This window comes from Apis florea, unplaced genomic scaffold (genome assembly GCF_048593485.1).
Source record: "Apis florea isolate Af1SG1 unplaced genomic scaffold, ASM4859348v1 contig_2272_pilon, whole genome shotgun sequence".
Classification (NCBI taxonomy): Eukaryota; Metazoa; Arthropoda; class Insecta; order Hymenoptera; family Apidae; genus Apis; species Apis florea.
The window spans coordinates 7,773,205-7,789,484 of record NW_028256549.1 but is presented as its reverse complement, the minus strand read 5'-3'; the positions used below and the strand labels follow the sequence as shown (position 1 = coordinate 7,789,484).

The 16,280-nt window shown below is 29.7% G+C and overlaps 4 protein-coding genes across 9 annotated transcripts in view; 1 reads left to right on the top strand and 3 right to left on the bottom strand.

The window, feature by feature from the left end:
- LOC100866935 (BRISC complex subunit FAM175B) overlaps positions 1–16,280 on the top strand; it is a 61,850-nt gene that overhangs the window by 520 nt on the left and 45,050 nt on the right. The gene's annotated exons all lie outside the window — the stretch shown is intronic.
- On the bottom strand, positions 368–2,326 carry LOC100867700 (uncharacterized). Its single transcript, XM_003695903.4, has 5 exons — positions 1,917–2,326; positions 1,190–1,823; positions 980–1,113; positions 725–892; positions 368–619 (listed from the first exon to the last, which is right to left on the bottom strand). Exons 1-5 carry the CDS (start codon positions 2,205–2,207, stop codon positions 500–502), a joined length of 1,347 nt encoding a protein of 448 aa, XP_003695951.2. The 5' UTR covers positions 2,208–2,326; the 3' UTR covers positions 368–499.
- Positions 2,512–7,246, bottom strand: LOC100868811 (FHF complex subunit HOOK interacting protein 2A). Of its 2 annotated transcripts, none has more exons than XM_003695912.4 (6): positions 6,755–7,246; positions 4,987–6,048; positions 4,227–4,677; positions 3,730–4,093; positions 2,921–3,421; positions 2,512–2,855 (listed from the first exon to the last, which is right to left on the bottom strand). In XM_003695912.4, the coding sequence occupies exons 1-6, from the start codon at positions 6,797–6,799 to the stop codon at positions 2,756–2,758; spliced, it is 2,523 nt and encodes an 840-aa protein (XP_003695960.3). In that variant the 5' UTR covers positions 6,800–7,246; the 3' UTR covers positions 2,512–2,755. The 2 variants fall into 2 exon arrangements, with proteins under 2 accessions (XP_003695960.3, XP_086758945.1); XM_086902819.1 differs by lacking the exon at positions 6,755–7,246 and adding an exon at positions 6,134–6,217.
- Hex-A (Hexokinase A) overlaps positions 10,865–16,280 on the bottom strand; it is a 45,744-nt gene continuing 40,328 nt past the window's right edge. For all 5 annotated transcript variants that reach the window (XM_086902825.1, XM_086902824.1, XM_086902823.1 and 2 more), the window contains 5 exons: positions 15,159–15,514; positions 14,198–14,297; positions 13,125–13,479; positions 12,237–12,507; positions 10,865–11,476 (listed from right to left, as the gene is read on the bottom strand). In XM_086902825.1, coding sequence (XP_086758951.1) covers positions 11,399–11,476; positions 12,237–12,507; positions 13,125–13,479; positions 14,198–14,297; positions 15,159–15,514 — 1,160 coding nt within the window. In that variant the 3' untranslated portion in view covers positions 10,865–11,398. The remainder of the gene's footprint in view (positions 11,477–12,236; positions 12,508–13,124; positions 13,480–14,197; positions 14,298–15,158; positions 15,515–16,280) is intronic.

The window sequence follows — 16,280 nt, the reverse complement described above, 5'->3', positions numbered from 1 at the left end:
TAATATATATAAGTATTTATTTATATCACATCTATTCAGGTTATTCATGTAATAAAATATTTATTTTTATTACATTCTATGTAAGATAAATACTTAATTTATTAAGTACCAATAGTAAACAAAAATTATGAGATATGATACATGAAAATAATAAATTCATAAAAAAATCTGTAAAATAATCAATGTTTAAAATTTCATTATATCTTTACATTTTTTATACCATTGAAAAAATAAAACAAAGTTAAAGATTAATCAATATAAGATTTTATATGAAATTTTCTATTACTCTATTTTCCATTTCTATTATTTCAATTATTTTTATATTATCTTTCATATCTTAGCATATTAATAAATTTTTCAATTCTTATTATTTTTTTAAATATATAATTTTTTATTCTATCTTATATCTATCTTTCTTACATTCTTTTCTTGAATACATCATTTTGGTACTTATATAAATATAAGAAAATTTGTAATTCTATAAAAATAATATAAAAAATTACATGCGAGATACGGGAATAATATCAATTAAAGCAAGTGCATTTTGAAGTACAATTTGCAATGCATGTAACATGTATAACCTTGCACTCATTGTTGGAATCAAATGATCATATGCTTCCTATAATGGAAAAATTATATATAATAAATTATTTATCATGCAATAAAATTTTATTTATCATTTAACCATAAATATTAATTAAATAAATAAATAAAAGAAACTCACAGTTAGAATTCGAATTCTATGATAGTAGATACTAAATTTTTGACATAATTTTGCCAAATATATGCAAATAACTTGTGGATTTACTTGAAATATAGGATCATATTTTAAACAATCTTTTAACATTTGCTGATATCCAATAACAAAATTATATATAAGTTCCCATTCTTCCTACAAAATATAGAATTATTTATTTAGCATTTGTTTTTTTTGAATAATTGGAAATAATAATAATTTAATATCTTGTAAATGAAATACCTCTTGTTTTAATAAAGAAAAATTTATATCATTCATGTGTGGTAAATTAGGATATTCTCCTCTTAATCTTTTATGATTATACTTTTCAATAATGGCTGTTATTCTTGCTACATTATACAATATAAAACATGCACCTAAAAACTAATAATGATAGAAATTGTTTCTTCAAAAATTCTGCATTATTCGTGTAAAATTTTGAATTGAAAAAACCTTTTGTATTTGTGGTATTTTTATCAGTTGCAAAATTGCATCCAATAAAAACAGGACGACTTGGTTTTACAGATAATAATTCAAATGTACTTGTTGCTTTTGCAAGATCTTCAAAGAAATTGTTTTCTGTTTTTATATTGTATTCTTGTGCTTCAAAATATTTGTGTTCATTTGATACTTTTAATTCTTTGATTTTATTCTTAACATATTCTTGATATGTTAGTTTTATTTCCTTACAATTTGTTTCAATATTTTTCACAACACCACATATATATCGCTCATAATTTTCCTTTACATTTCCTTGCGATTTAGAGGTAAATACAAATTTATAATCAGGATTTTCATCTGCTATTTTAAACCCATGTAGATTTAAAATCTTCTCGGTGACACATTGTATTAAATATAATCTTTTAGTTGTGAGTTCTGATTCATTATCTTGAAGCGATTTTAAACTAAAAATCTTATTAATTGAAACAGTTTTTCCAAAATTATGTTTAGCTGTTATAACTGCTTTGATTGCATTTTCTATAAGGGGAGTACGTTGTAAAAACAAACAGACTCGTTCTTTTTCTAAAAGATATTTTTGTAATTTTATAGACCAAATATTGCTAGATGATATTAATAATTGTAAAACCTGAAAAAATCAATATCATCAAATATTTTTTACTCCTAAAGATAGGTTATGTTTATCTTGTTTGTGATTTATCTATTTTCTTTTATATCTTACCTGATTTGAAATATCTGCATCAGTATTATCATTTATGCTTCCATCTCTTATATGTAAAAAATGTTGTAAAATTGTTGTACACTTTCCATCACATTTATCTGTATCTTTCAATGCATTTTTCCATATTTTAAGGCTAGGTAAAAAATACAATTCACCATTTATTGCTAAATTTTCATTGTTTATTTTAACAATTGATATATTTTTGTTAGAATTACCACTTAAATATGAAGTTATATTATTTGTAAGTAATTTCATACAAATAGTTGATGTGTTTTCCATTTGTAACTCCATATGTCAGTTACTCCAATGTAACAGTAGTTTTAATAAGTTACTGTAATAATATGATTTCAAAACTAGTTTCATTTATGAAATTTATAAGATTTTCTGATATTTCATTATTTCAAATATTAAAAGTATTTGCAAGTTATATAAATTTTTAATCTGAATATTTTTTATAATTATCACATAAAAAGTAATCAAGATTAACATTAAGAATATAAAATCAAGAATAACACTAGATTGGAAAATTTTACATACTATTAGCATGCAATTTTGAATAATTAAAATATGCAAGCGAGAATAATTAAAATATCAGTTTTCAATAATTTCTTTATTAGAGTCACAAGTCGAATTGTGCAAATAAGTGAATATGTAAATATTAACATTATTATAATATTCGCTATCCTTAAGGTATACGTATATATCTTACAAAATCATCACAAAAAACAATTTTCTATTTAAGCGTATCTAGACTGACGATCGATCATTAAGTAAATTTACTCGGCCATAATACTATAATTAAATTCTATAATTTACATCGTTCTTTTTGATATCGATTATCACATAGAATGGTGATATTTCACGTATGCTATCGCAGCCAGTTCCTTGCAAAATTCTTCCGTTACGATCACACTTTCAAACAGGATATTTTCCTTTTCCCTGAAAATTGTAACTTATTTAATATCAAACAACAATAGTAATTCATTTTTTCCTCCGTTACCTACCCTTCGTGAGAACAATCTTCCAGCAATCGTTCTCGTGTTTCTTTAAGCATTTGTTTGTGATCTGCCGTCTTTGGTACTTCGTTTACCAGCTGCTTGACGACTTTTTGCAAACAAGTGAACAAGTTCTTTGTGCCGGGTGCCAGCGGTAATAATGGATTCAATAAAAATTCATGCAGGTACGGATGAGGTAAAAGGGCCAGTCTTGAGATCACTACAGTCAACTGCAAATTGACCTCATACTTTTGCTTTGGAATATTCGTTACTTTTTCGAATAGCATCGTCATGAACGGGCCCATGTAGAATCTCACGGAACAATGATCCGCTTCCGGTCTAGAATCGGAACTCGCGGAATCGTCCACAGTTATTGCTTCCAGTGGCCAGGCCATTAACGAGCAATCCGTCAACACAGTGGAGTACTGCCTTTCCAAATCAGCCATATATCGCTCGTAATTATTTACGTCCGTGTCTGTTTGTAGATAACGAGGAATCAGGGACAGAAAACTGAAAAACCGAGAACAAAATTAAATTGAAAACTGCCCGTTACATTTGCATATATTATTCTATTCAATGAGCTGAATGAAAAAAAAATTTTGCAAACATAATCACGTTCAATGATTCGTTGACAAATTTTGTCGACTGAATCATACATTCGTATTAAGGTATTAAAAATATGATTATTGTTGAATCTCAGTCGTGAGTCGTTTACAATTTTATTACATTTTTGAGACAAAAATATTCTTTCTTATAAAACTTTAATTTTTTGTAGAAGTTGGTTTTTATGATTGTAAGATTTTTTGTTAATTGCTTACCAATTTACAATTCTATGAATATTACTAGGTGCTAATGTTCGACTATGACTTTGTTCATATGAAAGATCCAGCGAACCCTTCTTCTCCCTCTCTCTTTCATCTTCCTCGTCGCTCCACGATGCAATTGCACTGTCCGCTGCGGTATTATCGTAGTAACCACGCGTAGATAAATATACCAACACGAGACAATGCAATATATGCTCGTTTCGTTTCTCTATCATTTCCTCGAACAGCTTCAACGTCTCCAATGTTAAATCGTCGCTGTCCGTGAAACAATTATCTATCAGCCTATGTAGCACAGGTGATGTCCACACATTTGGTATCTCTGGACCTCTATCTTGACCAATAAGCCAGTAACTTATCTCTAAAGAAAAAGAAACGTTGACATTACATAATTGCAAAAAAAAAAAAAAAAAATGAAATAATTCCATTCTTCCTCATTTTATTTATTCTTTTTTTTTTTTTTTCAAAAATTTTAATAAAATCGTTGTATAAACCTGTACATAAGGCGGTGGACGTTAACTCCTTCAAACACTTAGTAACCAATGCAGTAATAAGAACAACATGATGTTCAGCCAAAGATGGTGTCACGATTTTCTCTAAGAAATTTACTCTGATACTCTTCGCCAATGCGTCGGCTACATCCGGATGTGCTTCCCTTATCAACTGATTACAGTAATCAAACCACATGAAAAATGCAGCAACCTGCCTGCAACCAGAAAATTTCTTCTCCTTCGTCCATGCCGGCGAGTCTAAACCCCAAGTGACGTCCACGCCATCGATTTCTGTTGGGTCAACGTGCGCTGGAATTGCGTTGAACAGGTTCTCTAATCTACTCGGTATCAAGGTTGTTAAATGGCTGTTTGCTACCATTTGAGCGAACGATATATCCTCCAGGGATGAAAGTACCATTATTCCCTCGCAGGCTCTTATCCTCACTGTATTGTCCTGATGAGTGAATCGTTTATGTTTGAAAACTTTGTAGTTTGTTTAGTTTGAAACTGCATAATTAAAAGTAGGGATATTTAAATGATAAATTTATTTTCTATCAAATCATAATTTGATGTATAGGCATATATTGCAACATGTGCCACATAATCATTTGTAAAATCAAATATTTGAAATTTCTTATACAAAAAAAAAAAAAAAATAAAACTTTTGAAGAATTTTGAAGATTGAAATATTTTTTGTATATGATCTTTCTATATATTTATCAAATTTTAATCTAAATTAATATTAGAACAACTTATTACTTACCGCAGTATTTATATAACTCAACAAGGCATCTAATAGAAGGCATTTTGATTTCTCTGGTGTTTTGGGTCTGAGCAAACTCTGATCTCCATCCAAGCAATGAGAGTCATCATAAGTATTCCCGTATTCACCGTCTAGTCGCAAATCTTGAAGAGCATTCTGTAAATGCGTGTCTATCTCGTTTATTAAAGCTACGTCTTCGTTTTTTTGCGAGACATCGTAATCTCGAGATTCAGAAGGCTGCGTAACAGCCGAATTTTCACCACAAATCTCTTTCTGAATTACCGGGCTCGAAGATTGCGAAGCAATCTCTGTTTCTCTAGAGGATATCGACCCATTCGATTGACTGGACGATCCCCTTGTCGTTCCAGCCTTGCTGTGTGGCCTATTAAACTCAATGGACCGTCTCTTGTCATTTTCCGAGTTGAACAAATTGGGATTTATCAGCGTGACCGCCTGAGTGTCTAACGGTTCGAACAGTGGATTGAAGTTATTATTCCTTCTTCTGGCCGGTATATAAGTAACCTTCTCCACTTCGATTCTCTCGATATTCTTCTTCGTGGTGGTATTTTGCCTCTGAACATTCGGTGCATCGTTTATAATATTTGTCACGTGAGGATACTTGCAAACTAGAAAGCAGAGCGTGAGAAGGAACTGGACTTCTTCAACCTCGATAGGCGAAGGTGGGTTTCCATTGCAAAGAGCGATCAACCGCTGCACAGGTCCATAAATAGACGTGTGGTGCAGCAGAGGATACTTGGATCTTCCTAACAGCTTTCTTAAGAAGGACAGGCAAACTGTCCTCATCCCCGGTGGAGTTTCCGCGCTGGCCAATGTAGCCAACAGGTCCAACAATTTGTGCTGCAACAGGTACTCGAGACACGGTCCTGGCTCATTTTCGTTCCTTTCTTCCTCAAGTAGAATCTCCAATAATCTGTCCAAGTGTCGCGGTATGCCTGTCGTTTGTATGGGTACCTTGCAATCCGTCAAGTGGTTCACATAAAAATTCATAAGCTGTTTCCAGTGATAGGTGAAGTCTTGCAGCGGCGTGGCAGGCGGTGCTATCTGTGAAATAATAAAAATATCTATAAATATCGCGATACACAGGAGGAAAAATGCGGATGACAATCGAAACGAGGGATCGTATTACGTCATCCGAGTCGTGTTTGAAGAAAAATAAATAATGCGCGAAACACGGTAGATTATTAAATGTGAACATATTAGCGAGGCACGATCGACTGTCCGCAGATGTAACTTGAAATAATTATATAAGATGCTAAATATAACGCACATGTTAGAATCGTCGGACAATACGCGCCCCGATCGAAAAGAATAAGTTTCGCGTTCCCTGTTTGTTTGTATTTTTTCATCGGCGCCAAACGAGCGCCGTTTAAATCGACCTGTGCGCACACGCGGGCGACGGGAAGAAAAAATTCGCAGTAACGGACAGTGTCGTATTGACCACGGCTGATGGCCAAACGCACGGCATACAGATCGATATAGGTAGAACGTAAATAAATACAATGGCACGTGTGACGCTTGAAGAACGAAGAAAAATCGTCGTAAATGACGCGTAAAAAACATGTACTAGCACGATCAATGAATAGTGTTTTAAATATTTTCGCGTTACTTACTATGCTCTGTAAGGGGGACAAGGAAAAAAAACGTACATGTTTTTTTTGATCGAATAAATGGATAACATAGCACGCAGTCGCATAAGCGAGAATAAAGTCTACGATAAACAACGAAACTTATCAGGGTTATCACTCACCACGTCAATGGCATTCTTTAGCGCGATTTGAATGCCACTAATCATCTTAACTTAACGTCCGATCCTTGTCCACGATTATTTCTCGCTATGCACGCGCCTCGCGGCCGTTTCTTGCATGATCCTCGCCCTCTTCTGCATAATTTCGCATTGTACGCTTCGTATCACCGTACTTCTCTCTCACTGTCGCTGCGATAGCGAATTTTGCGGCTTTGACGTGTTTTGTTTCCGATTGCCGGCCACCAGGTGTCTCAAACGTATGACGTTATGACGTTAAATACGATAATTGAGAGAGGTAAAAGAAATGGAAATGGAAAATACAAAATTCGTTGTGTGCAATTCTATTTGTTATTGCTTTTAATGTAGTAAATTTATAAATTTTGATAAAAATTTTATATAAATTAAAGACGAATTGTTCGTTGTAGAAATTTGGAATGAAAAAAGTAAAGAATGTCTGAAAGTAAATATTATTCGTAGCCCTCTATCGGAATATCCAGAAAGTTTCAATGCAGTATATTTCGATTAGACGTGTTCAAGGTTAAAAAATTAAACATATATATGTATATATATATATATATATATATTGAACTTATAAATTTGAATTGAATAACATGTAATTATTTGTTTTCGATTTTATTACGAATATTATTATTTTTTTCTAATTATAATGGTATATGGAGAGTTATATAAAAAAATTTATCATTTCTGCTTTATTTATAATATAAATTATTTATGTTTAAAATTGCAAATGATCGACTTCAAATAAATTATGGCATTATCTTTAGTATTTTTCCTTCACTTCTAATCAAAGTTGATCGATATGATGATTGATAAGGTTGACATATATCCGTCTAAATAATAAAATATTGAATTATTGAGAACATTTATTAATAATTTAGATATTCAACTATTCGATTAATACAAATTACAAATTATATCAATTAATAACAAAATTTGATGAATGAAAAAAATTTTTTAAATTATTTCACTCTCTAACATAAAATAAAATTTATTAATACAATTTTACTAATTCGTCGTATATCTTTGGCCTCGAATTTTTTTTTTTATCAATGTAAATATTCTATTAATAATTATCTTATCTTTATTGTACCTTCTTCCTCTTAAACGAAATTTCCTATTCTATTCCATTACCTATTGTTTTTGAAAAATTCCGTCTAATATACGCTCAAAAGAAATAATATAAATATAAATCGTATTAAACATTTAAATTATATATTTATTAAATATATATATATATATATATAAATATTAATATTATTCGAAATATATATTAATAATAAATATAATATTAATATATATTACAGAAATATTTCTAAAATCTCTCAAAATGTTCTCAATATCCAAACACTATGTGGCAATGGCACATCGATTGTGGAAAACGGGATTTATGATGAATTTTATTTTGCACCTTTAACGTGTACACATCTCAACAATATTAACCAGTTCGTGAATGTAAAAAAAAAAAAAAAAATTGCGACGTTTCGAAAGCGGTTCAGGCTCCGCCGAAATTAATCAATCAATTTTTCTATTCACTATCACGATCAACCAATAACGTGTTTTGCACCAAATTTTTTTTCTAATCATCTCACCATTCAAACAATTCATCAAAAATATTTTAGAAACACGTTGTTTGATTCGATCTTGATCAAGTTATGCGGTCAGATCGCATCTCTCGGAATTGTTGATTTTTCTTACGCAATCGATATATTAATTCGATGCTCGAAAAAAATCTGTAGGAAAATCTGATTATGATTATCGTACGATTATCGTCATTTTTTTTTTCTTTTTAATTATATTAATTAAAACACTACAAACTCGATCATTTTGCACCGGTAATTAATGATTCGACACATTTACATTGGCTATTTTGATAACGATAAAAAAATAAGCGGATGAAGAAGACTAGAGTTTTTCTTTATTTATGACTTCGTTTTCGGGAAAATCGATATTTTTGAAAATTGTGTCGAGTATACGCATTCAAACAATTCTCATTTCACTATTTCACTCACAATTATTTATTTCTCTTTGATTAATTTTTCCCCTTAAATTTGATTGCAAGATCGAATTTAAAATTTTATTATATATTCCCTATAACTCCTTATGTAATATTATTATTGCACAACTTTTCTTCAAAATGAAAAAAAATCCTATTTTATATTTTTGATTTTCTTCTTTTTTTTTTTTTTTGTTTTTTTACATAGAATATTTATTATCCCTCCTGGATAAACGTTCTAAACATATTCACTACTTTTTAAACATATCCCAATAATCTCTTACTCCTTACAATGGTTCATCATTCATTCGTATATCACATAGTCAATAATATAAACCTATCGAATCAGACATCGTCACCGGTGTGGAAACTGGAAACAACACTAATGATATTTGTCTTCACATTGCTTTTCAATCAATAAAATACGTGACGACGTGACGTATCGATATCATAAATGGCTACAATCGTCTAAATCGAAACTCACGTGGATCCGCGTGATCGCGTGCTAAATATACTAGCGTGGCTCTGTTACTCACCACTTTCAGCCTCCACAGTCGTCGCAGCATCGATAACGAGAGACCAGCAAGGGAACGTTCGATTCGACTCGACTCGAGGAGGGAATTCGACCGAGGAAGGAGAATCTTCGTTAGCGACAATTGAAATTCACTTCCCTTCTCTTTTCTTTTCTTTTTTTTTCTTTTCGATATCGCCAGAAAATCTTATCTTTTCGATGAGAATAAGTACAAATGTGTCTCTATGTTACGTCAACACGAACTCGATAACGTTCCTCCTCGTCCTGGCCAAACTTTTGACTAACAGCCACCGCGGTTTCGTAATTTGAGAATGCGATCTGAATGACAATCGAGGCGAGGCTCACGAGCTTTCGAGTCGCGCACGAGAGGGGCAAGAAGAGAACTTTGGAGTATAGATAGATGGAGATAGATGATTCTTTGTTTAATTTACATCTTGCCAGAATCGATTTTATTGTAAAGGAATGAACGGCCAAACTTTGCAGTTGCAGTTTATTATTTTTCTAAAATGGTGAAAGGAAATTTTGGGTAATTTTTTCTTTTTAATGAGAGAGATATAAAATCCCTTCTCATCGTTAAAAAAATTTAAGTATTTTCATGAGTGACACATAAGTGTTCTATCTTTTATTTTTATTATTTAAGTGTTCCTCTCTTTATGTTACTTTGTCTCCATCGATCTTTGAATCTCCAAAGGAATATTCATTTCCCTGACACGAAAGAATGGCGGAAACAGAGAGTTACGATTGAAATTGATTAATGTTGTCATTAATCACCTATTCATATACACACACACACACATACATATTCTGATTTCCATAATTTATTTTTTTAAAAATTTTGTTTCTCCTTTTTTGCACGTCATAATTTTAATTTAGTCGATGTATACTTAGTCTTCGAGGGATCGTTCTCGAGACAATGTTGTAAAATGTATATATTTGCCTCATCGTAATTATCAATAACAATAAAAGAACACGAACACGTTGAACGTGCACGACACCTCAGTAAACCTATAAATCTAAAAATATTTCAAACCGCCTAATCCCTTAAAACATTATTACACTGTCTAATAAACTGTTTGCACACATCCTCCAATATCTACTGTCTCTCGCTCTCTCTTCGTTATTTGTCTCTTATATAATCTCATTTATACAATATACTCTGACACTCATTTATACGTACTCTGATACTCTCTTATCCTCGTTCACTCGTTCTCAATTGCTCGGTTTGATCGATCAATCGTATATTTTGTAATATAATAAGATTATTCTATACGAATAAAACGACAATACAAATACTAATTTATAAATCGTGTTCTATGTTAATCAAGGATCCGTCCGTTTCTATTTATCCTCTTCTATGAAGAAGAAATGGCGAAACATAAGAGAATCAGCTCGTAGAACCATGTCTGTTTCTATTAAGAAGGAAGATCAATCGTTATCATCGCCAACATCCCATTGATATCACTACAATTCGATTGTTTGTCTCAAAGACAAACGGTTGAGTTTCCTTCAAATGTTTGCTTAGAGGCGCCATCTACATATCTGGCTGCACAGATTGCAATAATAAGACTTTTGTTACATTTCATTTTATTTATTCGTTTGTTTGTTGTGCAACCATGTTTGCTTTTAGACGAGAGCTTTTAATTATGAATTTTGTCTATTTTCTTTCTTTTTTTTTTTTTTTTTTTTTTTCCTTATCTGGTAACACATAATTTGTCAATTCGTAAGTATTTAATTCAAGTACTGTTGCTTCCAAGTCTTCTTGTGTTAGGCTATGTTTTATCTTTCTCTCTCTCTCTCTCTTTCTATCTTTCGCTCTTTCACTCGCTCACGCATGCGCATACAGATACACTCTTTCGCATTCCTCGTTTCATTCGTTCCTACAGACAGAATTTCACTCGTTCGTCTATTTGCCTATCTTTTTCTTTAGTTTAATAGTAGCTAGTTTTCTTTGACTTCTTCTTCGGCACATACGCATGACTTCATATATATATTTTTTTTTTTTTTGTGTACGTTATTATATTAATGGTGTGTCAAATTTGTATTGTTACTGCATATAACTTAATTTAATCTAAACTAAGGAGATGTGGCACAACCGTTGTCTTCACCGATTCCCAGCGGCCACTGCGGCGACCAGCGCCGCTCCACGACCGCTACCATCCTCCGAGAGCATTAATTCGAACTGTAAAATAAAAGAAATATCATTGATACAAGTACAAATTGACAATGCAAAAAATTATCTCAATTATATTAAAAAAAAAAATTCAAAATAAATATGTTTAAATTAAATAAATCGAAATTTTAATTTAGAAATATTAAGGTTTTTAAAGAGTAATAAATAAATTCATTTTTCAAAGTCTTTTTAAAAAAGATATCGCCAAGAAACTTGATGACTTTTTTTTTTTATGCTATTCGATCTTACTCTAAATAAGGTTTAGATTGTTTATATCTTTTTTATACATCTCATACTTTATAAGATAGATTAAAATAAATATATATATTTTTCTAGTCAAATATTTTATTCGTAGGGAAAAAATATCAAAGACTTTGGAGTAAAGATTTATATATCAATATAATTCGCATAATGATAAGTGAGAAAAATATGCAGTAGTTTTTTTTAAATATCTCAATTTATATTTCAACAATTATTGAAAAAAATCACTTAATAATTTTGCTTCAAAAATGAAACAGAAATTTTAATTAATACTTTTTTATTCCTTCAGAACTTTGGAAGTTTAAAATAAGTTAAAATTTAATTTTCTTTCAGCTCGAACAATATTCGATATTTTGTATTGATAAAATAATTGCATATATTATTTTCATATTTTCTTAATTAAATTAAATTATTAAAATATACAAATAAATCCTATATATTAAAACTGAAAATAGAGCAAGGGAAAATCTGAGAGAGAAAGAGAGAAAAATGTTTTTATTCTTCTTACCTTATGATTCTGTAATTGGCTTATCTTCTCGGTCATAAGATCGTGAAAGTGTGGATGATATCTATATACCGAGCCATCAATTCCAACGACGACATTTTCTTCGCCCATTTTATTCAACAATGTGGCGATTCCAGCGCTGGCCAAGTGAGCTGCTCTCCTTGATACAACAGAGCAAATGTACTTAACGTTCTCGCAGTCTTGATCAGTGACATTTCGCAATCCCAATTCTGCCAATACTTCGCGACAATTTGTATATTTCCCATTAGGATCGCTGCAACGAAAAAGAAGGATTAAATTCGTAATTTATAAAACGAAACATTCTTAAATTATTCCAAAGTGTTTATAAAAAATTTTAATTAAAATTTCTATTTCTCATTTTTATATTTATATATTTCATTTTTTAATTACTTATGGATTGAAAAAACAAAAACGTAGAAACGAATATCCTTACTTGTGACATATCTAACATTTGCCTTTCATTTGAGGTTTTGAAAAAATTGCTTACAAATCATATTATAATAACTTGAAATAATATAATTTCTGTCTCAAAGTAATGCTTCTTTGTACTGTGTAAAATTAATTTTGAACGATAAAAAGAAATTCAGATTTCGCAATAGATCAAAGAAAATTTTGTAAAATTGATTTTACGTGACGTGAAGAAATTTATAATATAATAAACAATAAAAACAACAATAAATATTTCAAAATATAAAATATATTTTTTGCATATTAATTTATATAGAATATACATCTCTAACGTAACTAAATTATTGAAAAATTAGTTTTTTCAATACTAGAAAATGATCGCAAATAATTTCGATATTTCTCATTTCGTCCTTATTTATATACAAATTTCAGGTTTAAAATTTAATCATTCTCGATACTCACTTTTCAATTTCTGAAACGTATTTCGCGTAGAATCTTCCACGTTTTTTGAGCTCGTTGATAGGCTTTCCGGTAAACAATAGTCCAGCGTTTATCGCTTTCTCAATGAGCAACCTTACCAATTCTCCCATATACATGCCCGAGATCATCTTCTCGAACACTTGTTTCTCAGGATTAATCGAATTCTGGTCGACATCACGATCGATGTCTGTTGTAAGAAAATCAAGGAGTGTACCTTCACCGAAGGCACCCCACTCGATATTGATCAGCATTTTAGGTTTTCCTGGTAACACGTTTTCTGGATACACGGTTTCTATGTTCTCTATCTTTTCCACATAGCAGGCGTTGGTACCAGTTCCTGATTTAAAAAAAAAAAAAAAATAAAAAGTATTAGAAATCTTGGAAGATACTTGTTTGTTAATATCATAAAGTTTGATAAAGTTGTTTCCCTTTAATTCTTAAACTAGCTATAATAATATTAAATGCAATTAAATTAACTTTCTGATGGAATATTTAGATGGACAAATAAAAAACGAACATTTAGATATTCCATTACTATATAAACTTGCATGCAATGAATTTATTAAATTAACAAAGTAATATAACAGAAGTAATAAATAATATATATATTTTTTTTAAAAAGACTTTTTATTTTCTTTCCTTTAGAAAATAAATATTTCATGAAATTATGAAAAATAAATAATTTATGAATATTGTATATTTTAACTGGATAGAAAAAAACATTAAAATTGTATGAAAAAATTCACATTAGAAAGTTCGTTTCACATTGAATTATCAGATCAAGATCAATCACAAGATGTTATTTTTACAATATTCGATTGATTCATTATCAAAATGATAACACTTAAATTCTTTTTTGCGTGAATATTCGAAATATGCGTAGAAATAAAAATTAGAAGAACAAAATTTTTGAAAAAAATTTATCAAAAGAAATGTTATGAAAATTCTCTTTCTTGTAAAAAGTTGTATGCGAAAATTTTAAAAAGATGTGTATTATTATAGTAGAGAAAGAAATCAAAATTCAATCATTTTTTTTTTTTTTTTTATTCACGTACCGACAATTAATCCAATACGGCAATTCTTGTTTTTCCAAGCGCATGACATCAAAGTGCCGGTAGTGTCATTCAAAATGGCGCATATCTGGATTTTCACATCCTGTACAATAAATCATAGTTAATATTTTCAAATTAGCTGCACACACACAGATATATATATATAAACAATCGTTCTTATCATTGTTTTCGAATCTCATTATTCATTAACGCTGTTACTAAACTGTTGATTAATTTAGAAAATTCATGATATTTATATTTTAATTTTTTTTTTTTTTTAAATAAAATATATGATCCTATCGGTCGTGCAATTTAGGATTAACTTTTTTATTAATACACTTTTTAACTTTATATACATGTGAAAATTAATTGAAATCATTAAATTATTCCAATTTCCATAAATTTTTATTTTAAATTGCATGATTTTCAATATAAAATAAAGAAAATAAGATATCCTTCAATTTTTTTTATTTTAAAAGATAATTTACTACAATATTGATATTTCAATTAGTCCAAAGCTCTACAAAATAAATGAGATAAAGAAAGAAAAAAAGAATAATCAAAATATCAAAATAACTTTCCAAAAAAAAAAAAAAAAAATGTCCTAAGTATTCAAATAAAATTCCATATAATCATCATGAAATCTTTCAGTCCAAAGAATTACAATTTTGTGATCGGTCATTTATTTGATTGTTAATGATCAGATCAGTTAATGTGATCATAACCAGTGATTCCATTAGTCAGCAGTTGGTTGATAATTTAATAGTCAATTAATGAACAATCAATGATCACTTATAATAGTAAGTCAATTGTTAGACAATGATCAATTAATGGGCAATCTATAATCAGTCAGTCGATTGGTAAATTAGTTTAGTTGATGGTAAATGTTTAGATAAAAGGGGAGCTTATAAAAAGTCATTGCACTGATCTCTGATTGAATCAAGTACAGGAATACTATACTTACACCTCTTTTCTTAATCGCCTTCTCAAGTAATTCAACTACATCTTCACCTATTACATCATCACAACTGAATCCCTTCGTCCACCTGACCAAATAGCCTTTGGTTAGCCCATGCTGATCCAATGGGAAGCTAAAAGTAAACCCAAGAGGTAGAACTTCATGCTGAAGATTCAAGTCCTTGATGAACATAGCCAAACATTGAGCTATGTGGTCGAAGAGTTGTCCACCGGTTCCCACCATTAAACTTTGCGGTATAACATAAATTTTACTCTTCATGTCGAAACTCTGATTATCCAGAGTGATCAACAGCACTCTGAAATTCGTTCCTCCAAGATCCAGGGCCAAAAAGTTACCCTTCTCTGTAAACCGACAACGAATAATCAATTTTATATCAGGGAGAGAAAGAATAATGAAGATTATATATTATTGTTCAAATTATGGAGAAAGATGGTATGAAAAAAAGAATAGCAAAATTCAATATTTTGTCATTAAATTTAAAAAAGATTAAGATACTTTTATCAAGATTGGGTATTCATATCCAAATAAATTATTTGAAAAATAATAATTATATATTATTATTTGACTAATTTGGTTATTTAAAATTATCATGTGTTGGATTAGTTTGAATGAATAAATGATTTTTCTTAAGATTATTTCGTTATTATACATTTCAAGTAGGATAATTTTTTATGTTACTTTTTTTTTATATATATATTTATTTAAATAATTTCTCAGGTATGTACTTTCTAATTTTAATATATGAACATTTGTTAATAAAAAATATTATATATGTTAATAAAAATTACTGATTCGGTCTAGTCTACTATTCATTTTAAATAAATAAATTAATAATGTTAAAAGAAAGAAATTATTTAAAAAAAAAATTTAACAAAAAGTTGGCAATTTCAATGAAAATTAAAATTTCTGAAACGTTAAATGAAAATAATATTTATAACACAATACAATCAACAAACATGTAAAAATGTCATTTATAACAAACTCCCGTTTATGTTATAATATCTATAACATAATATACATAAATCAATATCTCGAAAGCAATTTTTATTGAATAAATAACTCAATAAAAAGTTAGTAACTCAAAAAAAAAAGTAAAATTGAACAATA